The sequence below is a fragment of the Ranitomeya imitator genome, chromosome 1 (genome assembly GCF_032444005.1).
Source record: "Ranitomeya imitator isolate aRanImi1 chromosome 1, aRanImi1.pri, whole genome shotgun sequence".
Classification (NCBI taxonomy): domain Eukaryota; kingdom Metazoa; phylum Chordata; class Amphibia; order Anura; family Dendrobatidae; genus Ranitomeya; species Ranitomeya imitator.
In genome coordinates this window covers 1,145,115,346-1,145,134,334 of record NC_091282.1, presented here as the reverse complement: position 1 = coordinate 1,145,134,334, position 18,989 = coordinate 1,145,115,346, and the positions used below count along the sequence as shown (strand labels likewise).

General features: G+C 43.3%; 1 protein-coding gene across 4 annotated transcripts in view; it reads right to left on the bottom strand.

Annotated features, from left to right (window-relative positions):
• Positions 1-18,989, bottom strand: part of KLHL5 (kelch like family member 5) — a 128,035-nt gene that overhangs the window by 92,668 nt on the left and 16,378 nt on the right. Inside the window, exon 1 of one of the 4 annotated variants that reach the window (XM_069744588.1) lies at positions 13,396-14,115. The exons of the other annotated variants lie outside the window; for them this stretch is intronic. Coding sequence (XP_069600689.1) covers positions 13,396-13,775 — 380 coding nt within the window. The 5' untranslated portion in view covers positions 13,776-14,115. Of the gene's footprint in view, positions 1-13,395; positions 14,116-18,989 lie in introns of those variants that run through there. 4 annotated transcript variants of the gene reach the window in all.

The window sequence follows — 18,989 nt, the reverse complement described above, 5'->3', positions numbered from 1 at the left end:
GAAAATCTTTCAATAAAAATTACAATTCTTAAAAAATATAAAAGATGATTTATTTTTTTTTGCCTTAAATACAAAGGAAATGTGCATCACTATAGGATAAAAACAAAAGGGTTTATAGGTTATTATTTGGTGTTTGCTAATGTCCCAGTAAGGAATGTTTTCATGTTATTGTTTTTTTTTTTAATGCATATAAAATAAAATGTACATTTTAAGGTTTTATGAACTTCTACTACTTCCTAAACTCACACGGTTCTTCCTCGGTTAGTTCCTCTGCCTTCACCACAACCCAGCATAGGGGCTTCCCTTGTCCCCAATAACGGAATTACAGTTCAGTGAAGGAAAGTCCTAATTCTCAACACGAGGTTCCATGTCCTTTTCACCCTTATTGGAGCTACTTTTGCCATTATGGCTTGTACTTAGTTCCGAGCCATCGGCAAGCAGAGAAGCAATCACATGGGGCACCCTCTTAGGGTACCGTCACACTGAAACGACGCTGCAGTGATACGACAACGATGCCGATCGCTGCAGCGTCGCTGTTTCGTCGCTGTGTGGTCGCTGGAGAGCTGTCACACAGACAGCTCTCCAGCGACCAACGATCCCGAAGTCCCCTGGTAACCAGGGTAAACATCGGGTTACTAAGCGCAGGGCCGCGCTTAGTAACCCGATGTTTACCCTGGTTACCAGCGTAACCGTAAAAAAAAAAAAAACACTACATACTTGCCTTCCGAGTCTGTCCTCCGGCGCTGTGCTTTCCTCTGCACTGTCAGCGCCGGTCAGCCGTAAAGCAGAGCGGTGACGCCACCGCTGTGCTTTCCGGCTAGCCGGCGCTCACAGCCAGTGCAGAGAAGCAGAGCGCCGGAGGACAGACTCGGAAGGTAAGTATGTAGTGTTTGTTTTTTTACGTTTACGCTGGTAACCAGGGTAAACATCGGGTTACTAAGCGCGGCCCTGCGCTTAGTAACCCGATGTTTACCCTGGTTACCAGTGAAGACATCGCTGAATCGGCGTCACACATGCCGATTCAGCAATGTCAGCGGGAGATCCAGCGACGAAATAAAGTTTCAAGCGATCTGCTATGACGTACGATTCTCAGCGGTGTCCCTGATCGCAGTAGCGTGTCAGACACAGCGAGATTGTAACGATATCGCTGGAACGTCACGGATCGTGCCGTCCTAGCGATCAAAGTGCCACTGTGTGACGGTACCCTTAGTCTCGCATTCAATGCTCCAATTCGACCAGTTATCTCTTTGGCTTGCAAACTCAGGACCGTCCTGCTAGGCCTTCTGTCCCAGATCCCGAATCCAGGAATCACTCAATCTTTTCCTAGCCACTACACTGGATCATGCTATCTGTTGCCTCGGTTTCTTCTCACTTCGGGGTACACCCACTTCATGTGGCTCTGCTTGCTGGTCAGACCATTGGTCTGCTCCTACTGCACACTGGGCCCTATCTGACTTCCTCACAGCAAACTCCCTCTGTCCCTTCACTTTAGCTACTCACACTCTGGGCTAGTCCCAACTGTCTACAAATATCTGAAGTGATGTCACAGTGTAGAAGGATCATCCTTATTTTCATTTGCATATGGAAACCCGAGGAGCCATGGAATGAAAATGAAAGGGAGAAGATACAGATTAGAAAATAATTTGACTGTGAAAGTGATTAAGTGAATCCTGCATGGAGAAGGGGGTTGGACAAGATTGACCCTGGAGGTCCCTTCCAACTCAAACATTCTATGGTTCTATTAACTCCAACGGTCCCTACTGCTGGGGCAGAACACATTCGATCACTAATCACGCACATTACTAAACACATTACACATCAAAATATAAACGTCTTCAAGGGAAAACGTGTGCAGAACTTCCATCTTCTTACACTGAATATGCAGATTTCATATCAAGCATTGGAGAATTCTGGTACCAAAGGACAATGTATATAGACATCAGTTTTACTGCAAGTCTAAAACACTGCACGTAACAAAATTTATATTTGCAAGCTTGAATCAATGAGAATGTGCAGGAAAAGGATAGTCATTTTCCTGTTACACCTGCCAAATCAGTTAAAGCCATCCATGATGTCATAACACAATGGAGCGTTATTACAGGACAATGACTGCAGACATCACACAATTGTAATCAGCTTGAAAAATCTCAGGCCGGAAAAAAACAAAAACAAAACAAAAAAAAAAAAAGATATTAATAGAGGATTATATATTAAAAAATAAAAAGACAGAACACCTAAATGAAAAATACGTTGCTGTGGAACCATGAAAAAAAAAAAAAAAAAATCACTGTTTTGGTACCATGGGGTCTATATGAACCCAGGCTCAAAATAGTCATTTCATTAAAATGAACATGCTGGCTGTTCAGAAGAATCAAGTTTTATTCTGTCATCATTTCAGAACACACTTATGTAATCAAACGTAACTTTGACGTTATTTGTCATCAAACACAAACTGAAATGTAAACCAAAATGCTTTACTAATAACTTAAAGTATTCAAAATCAATAAAAAATGCACAATAACTGCAACTGTGTGGATTTTAGTAAAAACATATTGACAATTAGCATCGCCAGTGTCCGACATAATAGCACTTTGTTCGCTGTCTGAATACGATGCAGCATCGAGACCCGCTTCACTTTCCACCCAGCTTAAATTATCTTCCAAATTACATAGTTACATATAGTTACATAGTTATTAAGGTTGAAGGAAGACTATAAGTCCATCTAGTTCAACCCATAGCCTAACCTAACATGCCCTAACATGTTGATCCAGAGGAAGGCAAAAAAAAACCCATGTGGCAAAGAGTAAGCTCCACATTGGGGAAAAAAATTCCTTCCCGACTCCACATACGGCAATCAGACTAGTTCCCTGGATCAACGCCCTATCAAGGAATCTAGTGTATATACCCTGTAACATTATACTTTTACAGAAAGGTATCCAGTCCCCTCTTAAATTTAAGTAATGAATCACTCATTACAACATCATACGGCAGAGAGTTCCATAGTCTCACTGCTCTTACAGTAAAGAATCCGCGTCTGTTATTATGCTTAAACCTTTTTTCCTCCAAACGTAGAGGATGCCCCCTTGTCCCTGTTTCAGGTCTATGATTAAAAAGATCATCAGAAAGGTCTTTGTACTGTCCCCTCATATATTTATACATTAAAATAAGATCACCCCTTAGTCTTTGTTTTTCCAAACTAAATAGCCCCAAGTGTAATAACCTATCTTGGTATTGCAGACCCCCCAGTCCTCTAATAACCTTGGTCGCTCTTCTCTGCACCCGCTCCTGTTCAGCTATGTCTTTCTTATACACCGGAGACCAGAACTGTGCACAGTATTCTAAGTGTGGTCGAACTAGTGACTTGTATAGAGGTAAAATTATGTTCTCCTCATGAGCATCTATGCCTCTTTTAATGCATCCCATTATTTTATTTGCCTTTGTAGCAGCTGCCTGACACTGGCCACGGAATATGAGTTTGTCATCCACCCATACACCCAGGACTTTTTCATTGACGGTTTTGCCCAGAGTTTTAGAATTAAGCACATAATTATACATCTTATTACTTCTACCCAAGTGCATGACCTTACATTTATCCCCATTAAAGCTCATTTGCCATTTATCAGCCCAAGCTTCTAGTTTACATAAATCATCCTGTAATATAAAATTGTCCTCCTCTGTATTGATTACCCTGCAGAGTTTAGTGTCATCTGCAAATATTGAAATTCTACTCTGAATGCCCCCTACAAGGTCATTAATAAATATGTTAAAAAGAAGAGGGCCCAATACTGACCCCTGTGGTACCCCACTGCTAACCGCTACCCAGTCCGAGTGTGCTCCATTAATAAACACCCTTTGTTTCCTATACCTGAGCCAGCTCTCAACCCACTTGCAAATATTTTCCCCTATCCCCATTAGTCTCATTTTATGTATCAACCTTTTGTGTGGCACCGTATCAAAAGCTTTTGAAAAGTCCATATACACTACATCCACTGGGTTCCCTTGGTCCAATCCGGAACTTACCTCTTCATAGAAACTGATCAAATTAGTCTGACATGAACGGTCCCTAGTAAACCCATGTTGATACTGGGTCATGAGGTTATTCCTCTTCAGGTACTCCAGTATAGCGTCCCTTAGAATGTCCTCCAGGATTTTACCCACAGTAGAGGTTAAGCTTACTGGCCTATAATTTCCGAGTTCAGTTTTTGTCCCCTTTTTGAATATTGGCACCACATTTGCTATACGCCAGTCCTGTGGTACAGACCCTGTTATTATGGAGTCTTTAAAGATTAAAAATAATGGTCTATCAATGACTGTACTTAATTCCTGCAATACTCGAGGGCGTATCCCATCCGGGCCCAGAGATTTGTCAATTTTAGTGATTTTTAGACGCCGCCGCACTTCCTGCTGGGTTAAGCAAGTGACATTTAATTGGGAATTTTTATCACTAGCCATTTTGTCTGCCATGGGATTATCTTGTGTAAATACTGATGAAAAAAAGTCATTTAGCATATTGGCCGTTTCCTCATCCTCATCCGCCATTTCACCCAGACTATTTTTAAGCGGGCCAACACTATCATTTTTTAGTTTCTTACTATTTATGTAGTTAAAGAATATTTTCGGATTATTTTTACTCTCTCTGGCAATGAGTCTCTCTGTCTCAATCTTTGCTGCCTTGATTTGCTTTTTACAGAATTTAATTTTCTGTATTTATTTAATGCCTCCTCACTACCTACTTCCTTTAATTCTCTAAATGCTTTCTTTTTATCACTTATTGCGCTCCTTACAGCTCTATTTAGCCATAGTGGTTTCCTCCTATTTCTAGTATGTTTATTCCCATACGGTATATACTGTGCACAGGTCCTATCCAGGATGCTAATAAATGTCTCCCATTTTCTTTGTGTATTTTTGTGTCTCAGGATATCGTCCCAGTTAATTGCACCAAGATCCTCTCTCATCCGTTGGAAATTTGCCCTCCTGAAGTTTAGTGTCCTTGTAACCCCTCTATTACACATCTTTTTAAAGGATACATGAACACTTATTATTTTGTGATCGCCATTTCCCAAGTGACCCCCAACCCTTATATTTGATATGCGGTCTGGCCTGTTGGTTAATATTAGGTCTAGCAGTGCCCGCCTTCTTGTTGGGTCCTGAACCAGTTGTGAAAGGTAATGGTCTCTCATAGTTGTCAAAAACCGATTACCTTTGCTGGAACTGCAGGTTTCTGTTCCCCAATCTATTTCAGGGTAGTTGAAGTCCCCCATAATAATGACTTCTCCTTGAGTCGCAGCTTCATCTATTTGCTTTACGAGGATATTCTCCATTGCTTCCATTATTTTTGGAGATTTATAACAAACCCCTATCAGTAATTTATTATTTTTCCCCCTCCCCTTATCTCCACCCACAGGGATTCTACATTTTCATTAAATTCACCTATATTATCACGCAGGATGGGTTTTAAGGATGATTTTACATATAGACACACCCCACCCCCTCGCTTATCTGTACGGTCATTTCTGAACAGGCTATAGCCCTGCAAGTTAACAGCCCAGTCATGGCTCTCATCCAGCCACGTTTCAGATATCCCCACCATGTCATAATTAGGCTCCAACAACATTAGTTCTAATTCGTCCATTTTGTTGGCGAGGCTTCTCGCATTAGTATGCATACATTTTATGTATCTCTCTGCACCTCTATTCTTTCTTAAATTATTAACTGTTCTAACCCCACCCCCCATGCCACCGCCACCCCCAACTTCCTTATTTGTGCCCAGGTCTCTATCTGCACTATCTTCCCCTCCTATAAAATGAATACCCTCCCCCCCAATTCCTAGTTTAAACACTCATCCAACATTCTAGCCATAATAAATTACCTTCATTATCAGTACCGACATCACTAGAAGCATCCAAAGCTGCCAATATTTCATCAGGAGTTATCACAGTTCATCTAGCCATTGTTTATTCACTATTATATTACAAAACCTCTGAACAAACAGAAAATATATTAAAAAAATATTACCGTATATACTCGAGTATAAGGCGACCCGAGTATAAGCCGACCCCCCTAATTTTGCCACAAAAAACTGGGAAAACTTATTGACTCGAGTATAAGCCTAAGGTGGAAAATGCAGCAGCTACCGGTGAATTTCAAAAATAAAAATAGATGCTCCATACCGTTCATTATGGCCCCATAGCTGTGCCATATAGTGCTCTGCACCGTTCATTATTTCTCCATAGATGTACCATAGAAAGTTGTGCCATATAGTGCTCTGCGCCGTTCATTATTGCCCCATAGCTGCCATATAGTGCTCTGCGCCGTTCATTATTGCCCCATAGCTGCCATATAGTGCCCTGCGCCGTTTACTATTGCCCCATAGCTGTGCCATATAGTGCTCTGCACCGTTCATTATTGCCCCATAGCTGTGCCATAGAAAGCTGTGCCATTGCTGCTGCAATAAAAAAAAAAAAATGCCATACTCACCTCGCTGCTTGCACCTCCTCAGCGTCCGGTCCCGGCGCCTCTCCGCACTGAATGATCAGGCAGAGGGCGCCGCGCACACTATATGCGTCATCGTGCCCTCTGACCTGAACAGTCAGAGCAAGAGGACGCGAAGACATAGCGGCGCCGGGAAGATGGAGCGGCGCCCGGCGTGTGGAACGCGGACAGGTGAATATTACATACTTACCTGCTCCCGGCGTCCCGCTCCCTCTGCCTGTCACACGGTCTTCGGTGCCGCAGCCTCTTCCTCTATCAGCGGTCACCGGCACCGCTGATTAGAGAAATGAATATGCGGCTCCACCCCTATGGGAGGTGGAGCCGCATATTAATTTCTCTAATCAGCGGTCCCACGTGACCGCTGAACAGGGGAAGAGCTGCAGCACCGAAGACCGTGTGACGGGCAGAGGGAGCGTCAGGACCGCCGAGACTAGGTGAGTATGCCTCAGCGCCCTTTCCCCCTCACCCGCCGACCCTGCCGCCCACCGTAACTCGAGTATAAGCCGAGAGGGGCACTCTCAGCCCAAAATTTTGGGCTGAAAGCACAGCGGTGACGTCACCGCTCTGCTTTCCGGCCGCTGTGCTCACAGTCAGTGCAGGAAAGCACAGCGCCGAGGACAGACAGCGGAAGGTAAGTATGTAGTGTTTGTTTTTTTTTACTTTTACGATGGTAACCAGGGTAAACATCGGGTTACTAAGCGCGGCCCTGCGCTTAGTAACCCGATGTTTACCTTGGTTACCGGCATCGTTGGTCGCTGGAGAGCTGTCTGCGTGACAGCTCTCCAACGACCAAACAGCGACGCTGCAGCGATCGACATCGTTGTCGGTATCGCTGCAGCGTCGCTTAGTGTGACGGTACCTTAAGTGATACATTGATCAAATCAAGGTCTCTGAGACTGCATCATGCTGCTCAGACTACATAGCAAAAAAAACCTGCTGACAGATTCTCTAATAGGCATATATTTTATTTTCTTTAAATAATGTAATATGACAAATATTGCCAACATTTAAAAAAAATATATATTATTTATTATTGTAGCGCCATTTATTCCATGGTGCCTCACATGTGAGGGGGGGGAAAATATACACACACACACACACTCGTAACACAAATACCCGATTTCAACAAATCGATAATTTTCTGATGGTAAACTCTTTAAAGGGGTATTTTGCTAAAAGAAAAGGGGTCTCATAGGTTTGAATTTAGAGGGGCTCTAACATACACCCTGCCTACATTCTAATTTTATGCCTCAAAGCTTCCCGAAAAGTATGACAGCTACACAATAGCATATTTTGGAAGTCTCTTGCAGGAACTGTATATAATAAATGTGTTTGTGGAATAAACCTGACTCCAGCAAGGAGGAGAAAACTTCGAGGACCCATTTTCATATTGCAAACAAGTTTCCCCTTACAATCCTCAATGAACCATGAGAAATGCCTTTTGACATCATTTTATAAGCTAGGATCTCAAATCAGTTTTCCAGTTTCAGAAAAAAAAAAAAAACACAAAAAAAAAAAACCCCAGAACATTCCTTCCCCCTCCGTGGGTCTAGCGTTGAGTTTCCGCTGCGGTTCCTGGTGTCTGTTATTGTCTGCAGCGTTGATAAATTAGGTCTCTAAACATCCCTGGAGAAAAGTCAGGCACTGCATCTACCCTGTGTAAGATTGCTGTTACTAACGGGTAGGGGATTACTCGCTTGGCACGGGATTGACGTACTCGGGCACGATTTTTTCAAACAAAACAGTCCATACGGTTTATTTTGTACAGCATAAACCGCATCGTAAGCCAAGTTGCATATCACTGTCTTACATGTAGTCCATTCGATAACACATTATCTTTACATTAAGTCTCAGAACCTTAGTCTGTGGTAACTAAACACGCTGGTCCTCCTGACCAGTTGCCGTGGGTTACCACACAGTTCATATCACACAGGTTGCAGCAACTAATCACGCTGGTCCTCCTCTGACCAGTTGCCGTGGGTTACCACACAGTTCATAGAACACAATAAGGACCAACAGTCTATGAAGGTACCTTACGGGAGCTCCTGCTCCACCAGCTGACTCCTTGTCAGTCCACTCTTCTGGAGAAGCTGCCAAACGGGGATCACCAACTTGCCTTTGCGGCATATCTCAGTCAGTCCAGACCCACCGAGGACTGTAGCTTCCCCAAGTTCCACTGCGCTGCTCAGGGATCCAGTCCTACTCCCAGGACCTCCCACGCTAGCATGTGCTTTCCAGGAAGCAACACAGGCTTCCACAGGTCACTCATACACAGGGCCCATCTGCAGTGTCCAGCCAGGACACATGAAAGTCTGCCCAGACTTGCAGACTCCCAAACACTCACTACCATGTGCTAACACACCTCCTTTAGGTAGCCTCTAACCACACCCACAGGTGAGGTAACATCACATGCACTGGTCACATGATCATGACATCACTGCAGGTCCTCAAACACCTGCAGGGAAAAAGATACAGTGAGCACCCCCACTCAGAGTGAGGTATGTGGGTAGCCAGACCCTCCCATCTCTCATAGCTACCCGCAACCCGGACCCAGGTGCACTAAATGACATCTTCAGTGCTCACGCGCTCTAAAGACAAGATACTCCGGGTTGCATCGCAGGGAGCATCCATCCCTGTGACACATACCTCCCATTAACCACAATTCCAGACACTGTCTCACCATCACATCCATGCACACAATTACCACGCACGGCCTCAATACGCCTCCGTGCGTATACTGGGGAGACCATGCAGCGCCCCCTACCTGTTACAGGGGTCACTGCATCACACCTGGTACTACCCAGGGTCATCCCCCATTTAAAGCCAGATTCACATTTTAATAGAATTTCAAGCAAGTTTAAAAAAAAATGCACTAAACAAAAGTATGCCAACATACTGTACTAATAGATACAAATAATCTTTTACAAAGACATAATTATATATATATATATATATATATATATATATATATATATATATATATATATATATATATATATATATATATACACACACACACACACATCTGGCAGCTGTCAATTTGCCTCCAACACTTTTCCTTTCATTTTTTCCCATTATGTAGATAGGGGCAAAATTGTTTGGTGAATTGGAAAGCACGGGGTTAAAATTTCACCTCACAATATAGCCTATGACGCTCTCAGGGTCCGGACGTGTGACTGTGCAAAATTTTGTGGCTGTAGCTGCGACGCCTCCAACACTTTTCCTTTCACTTTTTCCCCATTATGTAGATAGGGGCAAAATTGTTTGGTGAATTGGAAAGCGCGGGGTTAAAATTTCACCTCACAACATAGCCTATGACGCTCTCGGGGTCCGGACGTGTGACTGTGCAAGATTTGGTGGCTGTAGCTGCGACGGTGCAGATGCCAATCCCGGACATACACACACACATACACACACACATACACATACACACTCACATTCAGCTTTATATATTAGATATATATATATATTTTTTTTTTAATTATTTTTTTGAAATGATCTATACTCTACGGTCCGCTGCCCAATGTGACCCCATAGTCTGCTCAGCACCCGCAAACACAGCACTGCAGAAAAAAAGATAACGACCCCAAATACTAGAATACCACGTAAATATTAATAACAATGTTCTGTTCCAAAACGTGCCCCACAAATATTCACATCACAAATTATAGCGAGAAAAACTTTACTGACCCACAGATGGAACACTAAATATTTTATGAAGGCAGATTGTGTTTTTCAGGTGTGCACATACGGTATATGGGATCTTTTCAAGACTTAAAGGGAACCTGACAGCGGATACATGCTGCCCAAAACACGGGCATCATGCATCAGATACTGGCTCTATCATGTGTGTTATTCTGCCAGGTATGTATTACTTACAGGTAGGGATAAAATCTTTCATGCAGTGTGAGCAGGAGAGGAAGAAGCCGCGGAGAACCGGCCTCCTGGACTAGTCACCGGAGCTGCACGGTCCCTGGCAGGCTTATAAATGAACAGCCACCCACCTGCTACCGTAGGATTCCTTGCACCTCTTCTGATTTTTAGGCCCCATATTACATCATTGCAGCTGAGTGATGCCCTCATTACAGCACCCCAGACCTAGTAATCAGAAGAGGTGCTGGGGATGCCGGCATCTAGGAGGCGGTGTGTTTAATTCCAGTGTAGTGGCTAGAGACAACTGACCCTGCAGCTGGACCAGGGTAAAGCAAATTAATTTAATTTTCTCGTCTCCATTGGGCTAGGGTCACAGCATATATTTTCTCATCCGATAGAATCGTGATGATTATGCAAATCTCACACTGACCAATCGGTGGCCAGAATGTGCACCGATTCGCTCAGATGAGGAGAAGGTGGAAGAAAATTTTTTTAATCAATCTTCTCCATTGTGTCAGTGATCGGAAATCGGACTGCACTCAGATGTCATCTAAGTGCAGTCCAATGTTTTTTCATGCACTCACTGACTTGCATGAAAGAGTGCAATCCGAATATCAGATCAAACTCAAGCATGCTACAATATTTCCTTGGAAAAAGATCGAACATGTGCACGGCCCCATAGAATAACATTGGTCAGAGTGTAATCCAATGTTTCATCGATTGCATTCGGACCGAAAATATGGCCATCTGCATGAGCCCTTAGAATCACATTATATAGAATTTAGAAGATGCAATACAAATACACATTTTTGAAAAACAAACAATAGCAGCCCACAGCAAAATAAACACCAGCCTAAAAATGGCATTCCGAGATAATGCTAAGATTTAGGAAAAACCATAATCACAAATAACAGAAAACAGCAAAACCCGTAGCATTTAATTACTGTATATAAAAAAAAAAAAAAAACAAACCATGAGAAACAGATCTGTCTAAAATGCAGTATGTGAAGACCTGGCTCTCGGAACGTACATTCGTCCTTCTCATGATATTTCTTGTATTATATATACTGTATATATACTAGCTGAAGAGCCCGGCATTGCCTAGGCATAGTAAATATCTGTGGTTAGTTATAGCACCTCACTTCTCTTATTTTTCCATCACGCCTCTCATTACCCCCTAACACTTGTCATTTCGACCTCAAATCTGTCATTTTCCGATCACTCCACTATTTTCCCTCACTCCTCTCATTTTGCACTCACACCTTTTCATTTTCACCTCACACCTCTCATTTTCCCCTCAGTATATACATGTTTGTCATCTCCCTTATATATAGTATACACCTGTATGTCATCTCCTGTATATAGTATATACCTGTATGTCATCTCCTCCTGTATATAGTATATACCTGTATGTCATCTCCTGTATATAGTATATACCTGTATGTCATCTCCCCTGTATATAGTATATACGCGTGTCATCTCCTCCTGTATATACGGTGTGTCATCTCCTTCTGTATATAGTATATACCTGCAAGTCATCTCCTCCTGTATATAGTATATACCTATGTGTCATCTCCCCTGTATATAGTATATACCTGTGTCATCTCCTCCTGTATATACCTGTGTGTGTCATCTCCCCTGTATATAGTATATTCCTGTGTCATCTGCTCCTGTATATAGTATATACCTGTATGTCATCTCCTCCTGTATATACCTGTATGTCATCTCCTCCTGTATATAGCATATACCTGTGTCATCTCCCCTGTATATATTATATATGTGTGTGTCATCTCCTCCTGTATATAGTGTATATATCTGTGTGTCATCTCCTCCTGTATTAGACCGCGTTCACACGTTATTTGCTCAGTATTTTTACCTCAGTATTTGTAAGCTAAATTGGCAGCCTGATAAATCCCCAGCCAACAGGAAACCACCCCCCCCCCGGCAGTATATATTAGCTCACACATACACATAATAGACAGGTCATGTGACTGACAGCTGCCACATTTCCTATATGGTACAGTTGTTGCCCTTGTAGTTTCTCTGCTTTTTAATCAGATTTTTATTTTTGAAGGATAATACCAGACTTGTGTGTGTTTTAGGGCGAGTTTCATGTGTCAAGTTGTGTGTATGGAGTTGCGTGTAGCAACTTTCTGTGTCGAGTTGCATGTGACAGGTTAGTGTAGCAAGTTGTGTGCAGCAAGTTTTGCGCATAGCGAGTTTTGCGCGTGGCGAGTTTTATGTGTGGTGCGTTTTGAGTATGTGCAAGTTTTGTGTGAGGCAACTTTTGCATGTGTTGCAACTTTTGTGCATGTGGCAATTTTTCCACGTGTGGAGAGTTTTCCATGAGGTGAGTTTTGCACGTGTGGCGAGTTTTGCATGAGCCTATTTTTGCACGTGGCGTGTTTTGCGCGTGGCGAGTTTTGAGCAGCGACTTTTGCGTTTCTACTTTTATGTGGCGAGGTTGGTGTATGTGTGGTGAAATGTGTGCTGAGGGTGGTATATGTGTTCAAGCACGTGGTAGTGTGTGGTGCATTTTGTGTGTGTGTTCATATCCCCGTGTGTGGCGAGTATCCCATGTCGGGGCCCCACCTTAGCAACTGTACGGTATATACTATTTGGCGCCATTGCTCTCACTCTTTAAGTCCCCCTTGTTCACATCTGGTAGATGTCAATTTGCCTCCAACACTTTTCCTTTCACTTTTTCCCCATTATGCAGATAGGAGCAAAATTGTTTGGTGAATTGGAACGCGCGGGGTTAAAGTTTTGCCTCACAACATAGCATATGACGCTCTCGGGTCCAGACGTGTGACTGTGCAAAATGTTGTGGCTGTAGCTGCGACGGTGCAGATGCCAATCCCAGACACACATACACACACATTCAGATAGATATAGATATAGATATATATATATATATATATATATATATATATATATATATATATATATATAATATTATATATGTTTAAATATTCCAGAGCTCACCCTCCCGCGAAGATACATTGCATATAACCATAACGTTATTCTGACCTGCATGAACTGCTCTCGGAGTCAATGTCTTCCTCGCTGCCTCCATCCTCGGTTTCTGGCTTGTTGGGTGAATGTCCCGCTTCAGATGCACCTGTGGTGAGTCCGGCTGAGGAGGCATTATGCTCAGGAGCAGATGCCATGGTGCATGGAAGCAAATTTTGGAAGCCCTGATTGCAGGTTCTCCTGGATTCCACTGACTGCAAGGGCAAGGGGAGGTTGCTCGATTGTAAAAACTTTCTGTCCTCGGTCACCGAGCTTTGATCACAACTCAAATAGTCTCCTTGTTGGATGGCACTGACAGGTGCTGTCGGGTGACCAAACCACCTCCATCTGATTTTTAGTATCTGCTTTACATCAAAGTCCTTGCGGGAGCCAGACATTCTCTTAGAGAGCAAATGATTGTCTAGGCAACTAAGGGAAGAAGAAAAAACCCACGCCGTACAGCCAAGATCTACACAATCAACCTGATAGAACGAAAGGACCAGGCAAACACAGGGTGGAGGACAATGAGAAGATGACCCTTCCTTGGATGCCAGATATTACTCATTACCACTCGAAGTGATGTAGATGTCCTGCAAGAAGCCACAGCCTATGTTCCTCCAAGATGAGAAGCAAAAAAGCGCAGCACTTTCCTCTGCATGTCTCCCCGAGTCTGTGACTATTTGCTTTTCAAAGACACTGACAGGGTTCATTAAAGTCTTCCCGATGCTCAACACCTCCCCTTTCTCTATACCCACAGATGACGGCTCCATTCTCATGCTTCATCTTCTGAGGCCACAAGAGCTCAAATGCACCAACAATTATGTTCTCTCAGCATCATTGTTCCTGGCCGACCGGTAAACCCCCCCACAGTATATGAAGTGAAAAGGATGAACCAGGACAAGCGTACCGTCCTCGGAGCCTGCCAGACTTGTTTACATCTAATGGACGGTTAATTAATATTTCAGCATAATGGACCTCATCAATACGTTCCTCATCTCTACAATTGTGAGATGTGCGGAGACTTCAGCCGAGCGAAGGCCATATGCCACCCACATTGTGCAAAATAGTAGCCGGGAAGAGGAGGTAAAAGCCCTCACAAATTTACAGTCTGGACCCAAGACAAAAAAATAAGTGCCATTCAGTATACACCGCGAAAGCCAAAAACACGAAGACATATTAGATACAACCTTCCCCCCCAAGAAATCATCATTTATAATGGCTATTGATCCAGGGAGGCATTATATATTCTGAGCCAGGAACGTATGCGCCAAGGAGAGGAGAAGGGGCTACCGGGTCATATACTGCGAGTGATGGTGGTAAGAAGGCATTTACAGAAAGGGTTTACGCACCAAATTAAGCCTTTGGCTTTGATGAAAGCCTAGCGACATCTTCATGGTCTCCTGGAACAGATACCCCGACACCCTACTGTAGGCCCGCGCTTCATGGAGACATTGAAACTGCAGAGACACATTACAACATTGGACGTGATGATTTCCTATGAGGTCGCAATGCCACCTGCAACATGCAGCAACAGAGTCAAACGTGGTTCCAAAGGCGCTGGATTTTCTGTCGAGGGTTGTTAGTCGCATGCGGCACACTCCCACAGACTTTAATGCGAGTCGCACACGACATGCAACTTACACGTTGCCGCAAGAGGGATATAGTCACCCATATTATTATTATTATTATTATTATTTATATAGCACCATTAATTCCATGGTGCTATACATGAGAAGGGGTTACATACAGAGTTGTAGATATCGTTTACAGTAAACAAATTTACAAAGACAGACTGGAACATATTTATCAAAAAATTAAGTTCAGCCAAATATTTAGTGGACTGAACTCTGACACTCCACATTTAGCCAAATTCACACCTTAATATTAAATTTTGATCCCTATGACCAGGACAAATTTTACAATTCGACTAGTGATGAGCAAATATACTCGTTACTCGACATTTCCCGAGCATGCTCGGGGGGTCCTCCAAGTATTTTTTAGTGCTCGGAGATTTAGTTTTCCTCACCTCAGCTGAATGATTTACAGCTCTTAGCCAGCTTGATTACATGTGGGGATTCCCAAGCAACCAGGCAACCCCCACGTGTACTTATGCTGACTAACAGATGTAAATCATTCAGCTGAGGTGAGGAAAACTAAATCTCCGAGCACTAAAAAAAACACTCGGAGGACACCCGAGCGTGCTCGAGAAGTCTCGAGTAACGAGTATTCTCGCTCATCATTAATTTTGACCACTGTCACTTTATGAGGTAATAACTCTGGAACGCGTCAACGTATCCCACTGATCCAGAGATTGTTGGTTTTTTTTTGTTTTTGTTTTTGTTAGTGACATTGTACTTCATTACAGTGGTAACATTTCTTTGATATGACTTCTATTTATTTGTGAAATAAAATTGTGCGGGGGGCTCTGTCGCTGCCCTCCACGTGTAATGTGGGGTCCGTCGCTGCCCTCAACGTGTAATGTGGGGTCCGTCACTGCCCTCCACGTGTAATGTGGGGTCCGTCACTGCCCTCCACGTGTAATGTGGGGTCCATCACCGCTCTACACTACACGTGTAGTGTGGGGTCCATCACTGCCCTCCACGTGTTATGTGGGGTCCATCACTGCCCTCCACGTGTTATGTGGGGTCCATCACTGCCCTCCACGTGTTATGTGGGGTCCATCACTGCCCTCCACGTGTTATGTGGGGTCCATCACTGCCCTCCACGTGTAATGTGGGGTCCATCACTGCCCTTCACGTGTAATGTGGGGTCCGTCACTGCCCTTCACATGTAATGTGGGGTCAGTCACTGCCCTTCACGTGTAATGTGGGGTCTGTCACTGCCCTCCACGTGTAATGTGGGGTCAGTCACTGCCCTCTACGTGTAATGTGGGGTCTGTCACTGCCCTTCACGTGTAATGTGGGGTCAGTCACTGCCCTCCACGTGTAATGTGGGGTCAGTCACTGCCCTCCACGTGTAGTGTGGGGTCCGTCGCTGCCCTCCACGTGTAATGTGGGGTTCGTCCCTGCCCTCCACGTGTAATGTGGGGTTCATCCCTGCCCTCCACGTGTAATGTGGGGTTCATCCCTGCCCTCCACGTGTAATGTGGGGTTCATCCCTGCCCTCCACGTGTAATGTGGGGTTCATCCCTGCCCTCCACGTGTTATGTGGGGTCCATCACTGCCCTTCCAGGTAGCAAACTGCAAATAAAAGGTCTGTGGCAATGAAGGTTCCTCTCTGCACTGACCACTTATTTTTTCTCAATTATTTTACCTCTGTGAGCCCCAAACACAGGAAAATAACTATCTTATAGGCTGACAGTGTGAGGAAGACTAAATACAGAAAGATTGCTATAAAAACAAAATTGTTTTACAGAAAGTAGGAAGTTACAACAGGTCATAAAATGTCATCATATAAAAATATAAGAACAGCTGAATAACAAAATATTATAAATGTATGCAAGTCTCAAGATGGGGTGAGCACGAAGTATAGCAAATAATTGGATCGTTTTGGAAAAATGGTACATGATTTTGGAGCAATTTTTTATATCAATATCCAGATCAGGGGTAGTTACATCTATAAATCCTAAGAACACGTCAAAGAAAGCATTTAGAGATACAAATCTGCATGATCATCACATATGGGAAATGTCAGGCTCCCCTAAATGTTAATCATTTTAATGGCTTTCTATGGCATTATTGAGGTCAGAAGTTTCAGTGAGAATCAATATTTCTTCTAAGGGTTATGTCATACTGGCCATTTCTCAGGAAAAGAGCAAAGACTCTTCATGAAATATTTAGGCGAGAATCTGCGGAAGATGAAAATGAGGATTCATATACAGATATTAAAGCATCAACAGAAAGTCTAATTTTCTATAAGGAAAACGATGGATGAAAAATGTGAGAAACAAGAAATAGATATAACATAAGAAGTGCAGTATATACAGAATGCACAGAAGTGCAGTAAAGGAATACACAGTAATAATGCTGCTGGATTTACCCTACAAAAAACCAAATGAAAAAAAAAAAAAAAAAAAAAGAGGTCTATGAATCTCCTTGCCCATACATTTTATGGTTTCACACAAGCTTTCAAAATGTGGCTATTATATTCGGAATGAAGAATAAAAAACTGAATTCATGCCAGAGATGGATCCATCACATATTGCACACCCTCACCATTAGGCCTGTCCCACACATCCAGATAATTCCGGTACCGGAAAAAATCGAAGCCCCTAAAAATGCCTGGTGCAAGCAATTACCTTCATAAGTCCCATGCTTAGTAAGAGGAAGTCCACCTGTCTGCAATCTAAGTGTCACCTGGTCTGTCAGTATATACACACACCTTTTCTGAAAGGCCACAGAGGCTGCAACACCATTAACAAGCGGCACCACTAACCAAACAACACCATGAAGACCAAGGAGATCTCCTAACAAGTCAGGGACAGAGTTGATGAGAAGTACAAATCAGGGTTCGGTTACATAAAAAAAAAAAAAAATCCCAATCTCTGATGATCCCCCAGAGCACCATCAAATCAATTATCATCAAATGGAGAGAATAAGGTACCACAACAAACCTGCCAAGAGAGGAAAGCTCACCAAAACTCTCAGCCCGGGCAAGGAGGTCATTAATCAGGGAGACAGACAAAAGGTAACCCTGAAGGAGCTGCAGAGCACCCAAGTAGAGACTGGAGTATCTGACCAGAAAAACGCTTTTACTTACACACAAAAATTGTAAGGGTCGTTTTGAGTTTGCCAAAAGACATGTGGGAGACTCCGCAAATGTACCGAGGAAGGTGCTGTGGTCAGAGGAGACCAAAATTGAACTTTTTGGCCATCAAAGTAAATGCTATGTCTGGTGCCAAACCAACACAGCTCATCACCCAAAGAACATCATCTAGCGGCTGGACAGAGAATATTGTCCAAGTCGAGGGGAGGATGGATGGTACGAAATACCGGGGGGAAAAAAAAATTTGTAATCTCTTTTTGAGTTTGCCAAAAGACCTTTGAGAGATTTCCCAAATGTATGTAGGATGGTCAGATGAGATTGCTGATCGCAAGAGGAAACAATCTAACTTGAAGGAGCTGGAGAAGTTTTGCCTTGAGGAGTAGGTAAAAATGAAAAAAAAGCAATGGTAAAACAGACAGCTGTGGCCTGATATATTCAGGCAGGGAAGGTCCCTGTTTATTGAGCCCTTCCCAACATAAAAATACCGTCCCGCAGCCACCCCAAAAGTGGCTCATCACAATTCTGGTGCTTTGCCCGGCTCTTTCCGATTGCCATGTTGCGGTGGCATTCGGGCTAATGGTGGTTGGGGTTGATGTCAACTGTGAATGTGGCGCCCCAGGGTCCTGGTCGTCACAGTAGCATTGCCTTTCTCACGGGGAGAGTGATGTTACGCTTGAAGGCAAGAAGGGAAATCTGTAACCAGGTACCACAATCATGCAACATATTCATACTCCAGGCCACCAGGGGGAGCTTTTGATCCTACTTGCTAGGTGACATACATACATATATATATATATATATATATATATATATATATATATATATATATATATATATATATATATATATACTGGTAGGCTGTAGGGGGAGTTAATTAGTTCCAGGCA